Here is a 12,546-nt window from a genome sequence, read left to right on the forward strand (position 1 = left end):
GACAGACTGGATAGTACTCACTGAAGATTCTGAGAACTGAATTCTTAACAGTATTTGCCTCCTTTGAAAATTTTTGCCACTAGAAGTTTTAAAGATCTCAGAGATTCTAAACCAGTTATCATGAGTCTTGATACCAATTTTGTTGATTTAAGCCAGTATCAGCACTCCTGGTGTGACGCTGTAGGATCAGTATTGGACTTCAAACCACAAGGTCCGCAGTTCAAACCCACCAGCTGTTCCTAGGAAACCCTATAGAGGGTCGCTATGAGTTGGAATTGACTCAATAGCACTCAACAACAGCAACAGCAAGCCAACATTAAGGATCCCTGTTGGCAGAGTGAGCGACGCATTGGGCTGCTAACTACAAGGTCAGCAGTTCAAATCCACCAGCTGTTCCTCAAGAGAAAGATGACACTTTCTGCTCCATAAGCCTGGAAACACTGTACAAGGTTTGTATGAGTGGAATAAACAGAATGGCAATGGAAAATATACAATTGTAGGTGAGCTCGACGGCACTTAACAACAACAACAACAACAAGGTGAACAGGTAGTTCTGTAGGATAAGCACTGAACTGCAAACCACAAAGTCAGCAGTTGGAGTCCACCAGCCACTCCAGCAGAGATGAGACTTTCTGCTCCCATAAAGATTTATAGCCTCGGAAACTGACTCAACAGCACTTAGCAACAACAATAAAATATGTTTGTATAATACTGTGTTGGAGTCCAGGTGTGGGTTAAGGTGCTAGACTGCAAAGTCAGTTTGAATCACAAAGTTGGTGGTCAAGCTCACCAGTCACTCCTCAGAAACCCTATACAGGGTTGCTATGGGTCAGAACATTGGCACTTAACAACATAATAGTATGTCATCTAACCTCTAGACATATTTGGGCATATTTGGTTCATTACATATTGTTGCCCTAGCCCCTGGTGTGGCACTGCAGGATAAACATTGGACTGCTAACACAACATTGGCAGTTCAAACCCACCAGCTGCTCTTGGAAACCCTGTGTCTAGTCACTATGACTCAGAATCAACTCAATGGCACACAGCACTTAACAATTCCCCTTACTGTGCTCTTTACCCTTCCGCCATTTTACCTGAGTTTTATCGTTAGCATTTTGTGTGGGCTGTAATCAGAGTACATGTGTGTAGATGATGAAATGCCCATATTTAAAAACACAACTAAGTAATAGGCAAGTAGAGTTAAGAACTATCATTGAAATAATTTTCTTATTGATTCCAGGTGCCCTGGAGGACAGTGCTTTGGGGCCTGGGTCTTCAATTTGTCTTTGGGATCTTGGTCATCAGAACTGATCCTGGATTTATTGCCTTCCAGTGGCTGGGAAACCAGGTTCAGGTATGAGAGATTGAATGGGAGGATTGTTCTCTTTTAGAACCCTAGAGAAAACAGTTAGTAGGGAAGCATTAAGATATCAAACTGTCTTATTAATGATGGTCAGAGATTTGGTGGGAAAGTAGAGTGTATAGAGGGGTATAACTAAGAATATGAATAAAGAGGACTGACCTGCAAAGTCCTGCTGTTTTTCAGTAAGCAGTTCATGGGGAAGTAGCCTACCTTCATACTGTGAAAGGGAGGCCAACCTCAATAGCAGTAGAAGGCCATAATCATGAATGATGCTGATCTTATTCTCTTCTGCGTCCTTCCTGGATTCACTCTTATTCTCTCTCTTTCCTTCAGATTTTCCTGAACTACACTGTGGCTGGATCCAGTTTTGTGTTTGGGGAAACACTGGTCAAGGATGTCTTTGCTTTTCAGGTTGTATCTGCTGCTTTATGAACAGAAATGATGGTCAATGGGGGGCAAAGCAGAAGATGAATATGTCCATCCATCCTGTAAACCAATCTGACCACAATGAAAGGATTTAATTCCATCAGTAAAGAAAACAGCATCAATCTCTTGCCCTTTGATCATTACCATCTTGAAATAGGATGAAGTATGGGCTAGGCTAGGAAGGTTCAGATAAGATTTCTTTGAGGCTTAGTACTACTGATGGAATAATAGATTTCCAATACATTCTTAATTTGTTCCTAGACTAGTTTGCATTTAAAGATCCACCGAGTATCTCCACTGTTCAGATACTCTTGGGATACCTGAGAGCTTAATTTGGAGCTTTGACAGAGTCCACTTGAGGTAGACATGAGCACATGTCATGTGTGTGTGTTACCAACTGTTCCATTATTCTCTACACAGGCCTTACCAATCATCCTTTTTTTTGGATGTGTGATGTCCATACTGTACTATCTGGGCCTTGTGCAGTGGGTAGTTCAGAAGGTGAGTCATTCTCAAATACCAATCAGGAGAGGGGCCTTCATTCTGTGATCTGTCAAGAGGCACGAAGATACTCTTTAGGGAAATGCTTATATGTAAGATCTGGAGAAAATTAGAATCAGTGTGACAAGGTCATTTCTTCCAAGCATACCTCATTTCTAATGGTCAGGTCCAGGCCCTAGGTAGCCAAGAGGAAAAGCTGAAAGAGAAAACGAGCCATACTATCCTTTAGTTTTAGTTTAATTGTTCAAAAAGTCAAGAGTCTTGAGTTCTGGTTCAGGCTTTATTTGTAGTCTTCTTTGTGGCTTTGGGCTTGTTACATTTCTAGTCTTCAGTTTTCTTATCAGTAAAATGGACAGGGAGGGATTTTTCTGGACACTTTCTAAGACTCCTGCTAAAGCTAATGGCTTGGGTCTCTTTATCCCTTTAGATCGCCTGGTGTTTGCAAGTCACCATGGGCACCACTGCCACTGAGACCCTAGCTGTGGCAGGAAACATCTTTGTGGGCATGGTAAGTGGCCAGAGGCCTTCTGAATTTCTTTTCTCTGTGTAACTGAGAGCCTGGCAGAAAACAAGTGGAGGAAAGCATGCTTTCCTTCTGGAAACTCAAATGAATGAAGATTGTGTGATCAGCCGATAGCTGATGAGAAAAAAGCTTCACAGGATCAAAGGGGACTGAGTTCATTATTTTTACCATTCATGCCTGATAATATTAATCTAGGCTTTCTTAAACTGAATACCTTTAGTCATGGATCTAACTTCCTACACAGGAATTTAGGGAAAAGTCCTGGTCCATGTTTTACACTTTTAGAGGCTAGGGATCATGTTTGATCTACAATCTGGATTTTCCGGGTGACTTCCTGTGCCCTTGTTTTCCAGGGTCTCTAAAGAGGCAACAGTTTGCCTTGCTCATGGCGAACACTGAGATTTTTCCACATGGGACTTGTTTGGCACATTTGTCTACATAGGGTGTTGTTGTTCTTAAGTATTGTCGAGTCGGTTCTAACACAAAGAGATCCTGAATAGGGTTTCTGAGGCTGTAAACCTTTGTGGGAGCAGAAAATCTCATCTTTCACCCACAGAGAAACTGGCAGGCTCAAACTGTTAACCTTGTGGTTTGTAGCTCAGTATTTATCCTACAAAGTCACTCTACTCCCTCTGTATAGAGTTAGTGTGTTGTTGTTAAATGTCGTCAAGTCAGTTCCAACTCATAGCGAACCTGTATAGGGTTTTTGAGGAGAAGCTGGTAAGTTCGAACCACCGACCTTGTGGTTCAAACCAACCTTTTGGTCTAGTGCTCATTACCACACTAGGACTCCTCAATATATGCTATTGCCCAATCAGCTCAGAGTTAAAACCCATAGCTTGTCAAATTGACAAGGAGTTAGGAAGGAGCGCTCTCTCTTCCAAGCACCGGAGCCTGCTTCTGAAGTATACTCAAGTGCTTCTTGTGTGTGTTAACCCCTACCACCTTAGTACCTTACCATGTTTTGCTGAAATTGACCATAATCTGCTTCCTCTTCTAGATTCTAAATTTTTAAGAGTAGGAACGTTGCCTTATTCATGTTAATATCCTAAGACTTGGTTCAAGGTTAAAAGAACATCTTGGGGATTTCTTCAGTCTCCATGAGTCCAGTAAATCTGGATTTTTTTGGAAAACTTGAAGTTCTGTTCCGTGGTTTTCTCCCTTTCTATCAAAATCCATCTACTGTGGTCTTGATCAGAACATATGATAATGGTATCCAGGCACCATCTCTAGTTTTCGAGTAGAGGAGGTCATGGCTCATGTAGATAATTAATCTGACAGACCAGCTCCTTCTCTGAATCTTGGGATTTCCTTCTTTCTCTTTTGCTCCAGATGAATAGGGAGCTCTTCTATGATATTTAAAATTTTAAATGGATAAGACAAACATATATGAAAACAGGTGAGGACAATGCCAGGCAGAATATGACCAGGTGCCAGAGAGAGTGAGGCAGAAGCTGAGAAAGCCTGAGAGCAGAGCTCACACTCACTGTTGTTGTTAGTTAATGCCATCAAGTCAGTTCCAACTCATAGTGACCCATGCACAACAGAGCCCATGTCCATGTCCAGCTGTTATAAGTTCACTGTTACTGCCACTGTGTCAATCCATCTTATTAGGGAAATAGACCTTCCTCTTTTTTGCTGACCCTCCACTTTTCCAAGCATGATGTCCCTCCTAACAACATGCCCAAAGTACAAACAACATGCCACCGTCTTTGCTTCTAAAAAGCATTCTGGCTGTACTTCTTCCAGCACAGATTTTTTTGTTGTTCTTCTGGAAGTCCATGGTACTTTCAATATTCTTCACCAACACAATAATTCAAATGCATCCATTCTTCTATGGTCTAGTCTTTTTCATTCATTGTCCAATGTTCCTAGAAGGCTATTGAAAATACCATGGCTTGGGTGTCAGACATAACTTAGTCCTTAAATTGACATCTTTGCTCTTGAAAAGAAGTCTTTTGCAGCAGATTTGCCTAACACAATACATCATTTGAGTTCTTGACTGTTGCTTCCATGAGCATTGATTGTGGACCCAAACAAAATGAAGTGTTTAATAACTTCAATCTTTTCTCCCCTTATCATGACATTATTTATTGACCCAGTTATGAGAATTTTTGTTTTATTTACATTGAGGTACAATCCATACGGAAGTCTGTTGTGTTTGATCTTCATCAGTAAATATTTTAAGTCCTCTTCACTTTCAGCAAGCAAGGTTGTGTCATCTACATATCACAGGTTGTTAATGAGTCCTCCTCCAATCTTGATGCTGTGTTCTTTGTATAACCCAGCCTCTCAGATTATTTGCTCAGCATACAGATTAGCTAAGTACAGTGAAAGAATATAATCATGGTGCACACCTTTCCTGATTTTAAATCATTCATTATCCCCTCATTGTGTTCTAACAACTGCCTCTTGGTCTATGGAAAGGTTCCTCATGAGCACAATGAAGTGTATTAGAATACTTAGTTTTCACTGTTGTTGTTGTTAGTGTCATTGAGTCAGTTCTGACTCATAGTGACCCTGTGCTCAACAAAATGAAACACTGTCCAGTCTTGCACCATCCTATTTTCCTACTAGAATACAGCTTACCTGGAAGAGTGAGTGTCTAATGTACCAAGTCTCGGGAATGAGGTGGGCAGTCTGGGGTGGGAGGTATACCTTCTTGCAATCTGACTGACTTCTCCTTTTTTATAGACAGAGGCACCTCTTCTCATCCGTCCATACCTTGAAGACATGACACTTTCTGAAATCCATGCGGTGATGACTGGAGGATTTGCCACCATTTCAGGCACTGTGTTGGGAGCCTACATATCCTTTGGAGTAGGTATAATGTACTTGACCACTTGTGAGTAAGACAGAGCTCTGGTTTCTGCAGAGACTTTGACCCCTATGTCTGGCCTATAGGTCAGCCCGGCATCCTTGATTTCTGCTTCTGTGATGGCTGCACCTTGTGCTCTTGCCTTGTCAAAGCTGGTATATCCAGAAATGGAAGAGTCTAAATTCAAGAATAAAGAAGGGATAAAGCTGCCTCGTGGGTGAGTCCAATGAGGTATAGAATTTAGGAGATGGTGAGGTCAGGTGCAGTGGTACTGTGGTAACAGAGGCTTGAAGTCTCCCTGGGAGGAATAATACGACTGCATAGGCTTTCTTGCCTATCTCTGCCTCTAGTCAATCACATTGATTCTCTTCTGTGTATATGTTTAACCCTACCATTTGTTACTAGTTTTTGCATGCTCATACCCTCTGTCCTTGATTTTACTGCAATTCCGTGACAATTATATGTGATTTTGCTTCAAAGTAATGTCCACTAATAGGATTATTAAGGAGCCCCATCACCACTCAAACTAGCCTTGCACCCTCCTCCTGTTATAGAGACAATAGGATTTCTGTTCTCTGAGGTCTGAGACTACTCTAAACAACATAACCTTCCCCTCATGCCCAATAACCACAGGAAGGAGAATAATATCCTGGAAGCTGCCAGCAATGGAGCCACCGATGCCATAGGCCTTGCTGCTAATGTAGCAGCCAACCTGGTCGCCTTTTTGGCTGTGTTGGCCTTCATCAATGCTGCCCTCACCTGGCTAGGGGAATTAGTGGAGATCCAGGGACTCAGCTTCCAGGTAAAGGATCCCATTTGTTCATCTGTTGATTTGTTGAACTAATCATAAATTGAAAGTGAAAGCATAAATTGGAAGGGGCAGGGAGGACTGAGTGAAAGCTCAAGAAAATTCTTCTTGACTCCCATTTGTTCTTTACTCCTGGAGTCTCTCTTTCATTTTCTTAGGTCATCTGCTCCTATATTCTAAGACCGATGGTCTTCATGATGGGTGTAGAGTGGGCAGACTGTCCAATGGTGGCTGAAATGATAGGGATCAAGTTCTTCATCAATGAATTTGTGGCCTATCAACAACTGTCTCAATACAAGCAGAAACGCCTCTCTGGAGTAGAAGAATGGATTGGGGGTGAGAAACAGTGGATTTCCGTAAGTAGCAATGTAGAAACCCATCTCTAATGTGAGGTCTCAGCCATGGCTATGTGCAGGCAGGCAGAAAGTGCTACACAAAAGTAAGCCTAGAAGTATGCTCTTCTGCCTCTATCTCCAGTGTCTGAGCTCCCCTAAGGTCTGTACACTGTTTGTCCTCCACCCTCGGAATCAGCATCTCTCTACAACGTAACTATTGGGTCTTTACCACTGGGGCAGTGATTTAGTGTCCCCTTCTTCATTTATGGAGTCACGGGGGGGGAGGAGTATAAATAGTTAAACACTCCACTATTGACCAAAAGTTTGGCAGTTTAAAGCTACACAGAAGCTCCTTGGAAGAAAGTCCTTCCTGGTGGTCTGCTTCTGAAGGTCATAGACTTGACTGCCCTCTGGAGCACAATTCTACTCTGTGTAACACATTGGGTCGACATGAGTTAGGATCAACTCAGCAGCAAATTGTTTGCTGATTTTTCTTCACTTATAAGTTTAATTTGCTCCTACAATGATCTCTCTCTCCCCGTCTGTCTCTCTAGCTCCTTCTTCTCAATCATCCTCATTCCTAGACTTTTCCCTTATTCTTACGCCTTAGCAATAACAGCATTTGGCAAAGATGCCCATGGTATTTCCATATCATTATCCCTGTAATAATTCAGCTTGTTGTTACTGTTACAGGCCATCAAATTAGTTCCAAACTCATAGTGACCCTGGATATGATTTCCAAGGAACGGCTGATGAATTTGAACCACCGTCCTTGCAATTCAAACTGACCTCGAGGTCGAGTGCTTATCCTATGGTGCCATGTAGCAGCTATTATATAAGCATCCCTTCCACATTCCTTAGTATGAAAAAGATTGAGGGTTCTATGTACTCTAAATTTTCTATCATGTATGCACACACATGGGACTAAATTTATTTCTTTATTTTTGTTTTTCCTAGGAGAGAGCTGAAATCATTACAACATTTTCCCTCTGTGGATTTTCCAATCTTAGCTCCATGGGAATCACACTGGGAGGCTTGAGTGAGTTAATCCATTTGCCCACATCCCCAGGAAGTCCACCAGATCCCAGTGGACAGTCCTGCTATTTCAGTATAAGTTGAGACCAAATAGAGAAACGGATGTGAAATGGATGCTCTCAGACTGCAGTTTATTAGGAGCCAAAACAATCCTGCTACCTTGCTATGTGTGAACCCACACCTAGGCTTATAATTTCAACTACAGCTATTTTTTTCCTGTAGATTGGAGGTCCAGGTGACCAATTGTATTTTTCTTTTCCCTATAAGGGAGAAAAGGAGCCTTGGTAGCATAGTGGGTAAAGAGTTGGACTGTTAACCACAAGGTCAACAGTTCAAACTCACCAGTCCACCGTGGGAGAAAGATGAAGAGGCTATCTGTTCAGGCTCAGAAATCTTAGGAGCAGTTCTAATCTGCCCTATAGGGTCCCTATGAGTGAGTGGGGTTTTTTGGCTTGTTTTAGTATGGGGAAAAGTTTTATAATGATATTACCTCTATCTTGCTATTAAATTGTAAGTAAATATACTTTGTGTGTTTTTTATTTAGTAATGAGGTACTGAATGAAATTTAGTCGTATACTAGTTGTCTTTACAGAAATAGAAGCTATACAAGGAAACAAAGGACAAAAAGAGCAGACACATATGGCAGATAGAAAGTAGGAGAGCAAGTTGTGGAAAGTATTGGATTAAAAGCTGCAAACCACCAGGTGTGGGAGGACTGAATATTTTAAGCAGACACGGATAAATTTAGATTACGAGGATATTGCTGAATATGGGTGATGGTTGGAGAAAATAGTATAAGGATGGTGGCACTGTCCTTAAAGGCAGGGACAGGGGGAAATGACTAGCAGATTCTAAGAGTTTGACAGATCCAAGTTAGAACTGAATCTTGGAAGGAATGAAGTATAAGAAGCAATGCATCTCGGTGGTCCATTTCTGCTTGCAGTCATATTACCATATTTGGTAGTTGATTGAATAATTTAAAGGTGAAATCATTTCCTTTCAATTTATCTCTTTCCCTTCCGCTAAATATTTGCCTGTATCATTCTAATACTATTGCTCAATTATTGTCTGATTATGAGAGATTTCATCTAAGAGTGGGATATGCATTGTGTGAATGCTGCCCTCCTTATTCTTCTGTTGCAAAATAGACCAACTAATTCTGGTCGCTCTGGTAGCATAGTGGTTATGAATTGGGCTGCTAATCTCACGGTCAGCAGTTTGAAACTACCAGCTGTTCCATGGGAGAAAGATGAGGCTTTCTGCTCCCATAAAGATTCACAGCTTCAGAAACCCTGTACAGGGTCTCTATGAGTCAGAACTGACTCCACAGCACATAATAATAACAAAAGACCAATCCAGAGGTTTGCTTATGCAGATACAACTTATGAATATTCATAGAACCACCAAAGTTACTTTACTGACTTGGTTCAGACACACAATCCTTGACCTGGGAAAAGTGTGTGTCAGTGATTCCTCAGGACTAATGTATATATACGTTCCTTACAGTACCAATGGCAAGCCTCTGAGAGTTGGTGGTAAGGATGCTATTCATCTGCTATATTTTGTTTCTCTGCATTCTTTCAAATGGGGACTATGGGAAATACCTGATTGTCTGGTGAAGAAGAAATCAAGTTATTTTTGTTGTTGTTGTTGTCTGCAGCATCAATGGTACCCCACCGGAAAAGTGACTTATCCAAGATTGTAGTCAGAGCCCTCCTCACAGGAGCCACTGTATCTCTTATCAGTGCCTGTATGGCAGGTAAGTACCTCAGCTTGGTCTTTGCAGAAATTGTTGTTGTTGTTGTTGTTGTTGTTGTTAGGTGCCACTGAGTTGGTACCAACTCATAGTGACCCTATGCACAACAGAACAAAACACTGCCTGATCCTGTGCCCACCTTACAATTATTGCTACGTTTGAGCCCATTGCTGCTGCCACTCTGCCAATCCATCTCATTGGGGTCTTCCTCTTTTTCTCCAAACCTCCACTTTACCAAATATGATATCCTTCTCCAGGGACTGGTCCTTCCTGATAATATGTCCAAAGTATGAGAGATGGAGTTTCTAGGGAGCATTCTGGTTGTACTTCTCCCAACACACATTAGTTTGTTCTTTTGGCAGTCCATAGTACTTTCAATTTTCTCCTCCAGCACCATAACTTGAATGCATCAATTCTTGTATGATCTTCCGTATTCACTGTCCAACTTTCACATGCATATGAGGTTATTGAAAATGCCATGGCTTAGGTCAGGCTCACGTTTGTCCTCAAACTGGCATCTTTGTTTTGAACACTTTAAAGAAGTCTCATACAGCAGATTTACCTAATGCAAAACATCATTTAATTTTTTGACTGCTGCTTCCATGAGTGTTGATCTGAGCAAAATGAAGTCTTTGACAATTTCAATCTTTTATCCATTTACATGGATTTTTTTATTGGTCCAGTGGTAAGGATTTTTGTCTCCTTTACATTGAGGGGCAACCCGTACTGAAGGCTGTGCTCTTTGATCTTCATCAGTAAATTTTTAAAGTCCTCTTCACTTGCAGCAAGCAAGGTTATATCATCAGCATATCACAGGTTGTTGATGAGTCTTCCTCCAATCTTGATACCACATACTTCTTTTTATAATACATCTTCTCAGATTATGTGCTCAGCATACAGATTGAATAAGTATGGTGAAAGAATACTACCCTGGCTCACACCTTTCCTAATATTAAACCATTCAGTGTTCCCTTGTTCTTTTCAAACAACTGCCTCTTGGTCTATGTACAGGTTCTTCATGAGCACAAGTAGGTGTTCCAGAATACTTATGCTCCACAATGTTGTCCATAGCTTGTCATGATCTACACAATCAAAAGCCTCTTCATAGTCAATATAGCACAGATAGACATCTTTCTGGTATTCTCTGCTTTCAGACAATATCCATCTGATATCAGCAATAATATCCCTTGTTCTACAACCTTGTGAGAATCCTGCTTGAACCTCTGGCAGTTCTCTGTCAGTGTATGTTTGCAGCCATTTTGGGATTATCTTTTGCAAAATTTTACTTGTATGAAATAATAGTGGCATTATCCAATGACTTAGGCATTTTGTTGGGTCACCTGTCTTTGGAAGGGGCACAAAGATGGACCTCTTCTAGTCAATTGGCCAGGGAGCTGTCTTTCGAATTTCTTGGCAGGTGAGTGAGTGCCTCCAGTGCTTCTTCAGTTTGTTGAAAGGTTTCAATTTATATACCATCAATTCTGGGAGCTTTGTTTTTTGCCAAGCCTTCAACGCAACTTGGACTTCTTCCTTCAATATCATCGGCTCTTGGTCATATGCTACCTCTTGAAATGCTTGACATCAACCTTTTTTGGGGGGTGGGGGGAGGGTACAGTGACTCTGTATTCCTTCCATCTTTTCTTGATGGTTTTTGCATCATTCAACATTTTGCCCATAGAATCCTTCAATACCATAAGTCGAGGCTTGACTTTTTCTTCAGTTCATTCATCTTGAGAAATGCTGAGCATGCCCTTCCCTTATGGCTTTCTAATTCCAGGTCTTTGCACGTTTTGCTATAATATTTGACTTTGTCTTCTCAAGCTGCTCTTCAAAATTTTTGATTTAGCTTTTTTTACCTCCTCTTTTCTTCCATTTTCTTTAGCATCTCTATGTTGGATAGCAAATTTCAGAATCTCTTCTGACATCCATTTTGGTCTTTTCCTTCTTTCTTATTTCTTAATGACCTTTTGCTTTCTTCCTGTATGATGTTCTTGATTTCATCTCATGCTTTTCTAGTCTTCCATCTTTAATGTCAAATGCATTAAATCTGATCTTCAGATGATTTCTAAATTCAGGCAGGATATATTCAAGGTCATATTTTGGCTCCCATGGACTTATTTTAGTTTACTTCAGCCTGAACTTGCATATGAGCAATTCACAGTCTGTTCCACAGTCTGCCCCTGGCCTTGTTTTGGCTGATGATATGGAGTTTTTCAACCATTTGCATCATCATGGTCAACTCTACTTTGAGGAGGCAGCTCTTCTGTTGTATTTTGAGTGCCTTCCAACCTGAGGGGTTCATCATCTGGCACTATATCTGATAATATTCTGGTGTTCTTCATCATGTTTCAATATTTAATATTCTGGTGCTGTCTGACAGTGTTCTGCTCTTCATAAGGTTTTCAGTGACTAAATATTTGGAAGTAGTCCATCTCTCCTTCCTAGTCTGTTTTAGTCTGGAAGTTCATCTGAAACCTGTCCACCATGGGTGGCCCTGGTAGTATTTAAAATACTCGTGGCATAGCTTCCAGAATCACAGCAACACACAAGCCACCACAGTATGACAAGTGGACAGACCAGAGGTGGTTGCAGAAATTACTCACCTAGATTATAACAGGATCTTCCCCAGAACATTGATTGAATCATCCATTCCTCAGGTGCATAGATGAGCCACCTAATCTATAATGTATTTCATTAACACTCAAAGAAAAAATAGAATCTAAAAGACCATGTAGAAACTTTTCCTTAGTAGCTCTGTCTCCTTTTTCAGGAATCCTCCATGTCCCCAGGGGTATGGAAGCTGACTGTGTCTCCTTTCTGAGCACAAGTTTCACCAACAGCAGCTATGAGACCTACGTGTGCTGCAAAGAGCTCTTCCAAAGGTGAGCACCAGAATCCCTGCTGCCTCCTCTTAGACTCTGGCTTTTACTCCACAGTCTCCTGAAGGGAAAAGAAATAAGGTCTGGATGGTAACCATG

General features: G+C 41.2%; 1 protein-coding gene across 1 annotated transcript in view; it reads left to right on the top strand.

Moving 5' to 3' along the window:
- The window catches only part of LOC102814488 (sodium/nucleoside cotransporter 2-like), a 24,804-nt gene that overhangs the window by 8,754 nt on the left and 3,504 nt on the right, over positions 1–12,546 (top strand). Inside the window, 11 exon segments of the mRNA XM_006831860.1 lie at positions 1,244–1,357; positions 1,700–1,777; positions 2,213–2,293; positions 2,721–2,801; positions 5,511–5,636; positions 5,721–5,851; positions 6,268–6,436; positions 6,601–6,798; positions 7,735–7,816; positions 9,473–9,571; positions 12,339–12,450. Of these exon segments, the coding sequence (XP_006831923.1) occupies positions 1,244–1,357; positions 1,700–1,777; positions 2,213–2,293; positions 2,721–2,801; positions 5,511–5,636; positions 5,721–5,851; positions 6,268–6,436; positions 6,601–6,798; positions 7,735–7,816; positions 9,473–9,571; positions 12,339–12,450 (1,271 nt within the window).

This window comes from Chrysochloris asiatica, unplaced genomic scaffold (assembly GCF_000296735.1).
Source record: "Chrysochloris asiatica unplaced genomic scaffold, ChrAsi1.0 scaffold00004, whole genome shotgun sequence".
Lineage (NCBI taxonomy): Eukaryota > Metazoa > Chordata > Mammalia > Afrosoricida > Chrysochloridae > Chrysochloris > Chrysochloris asiatica.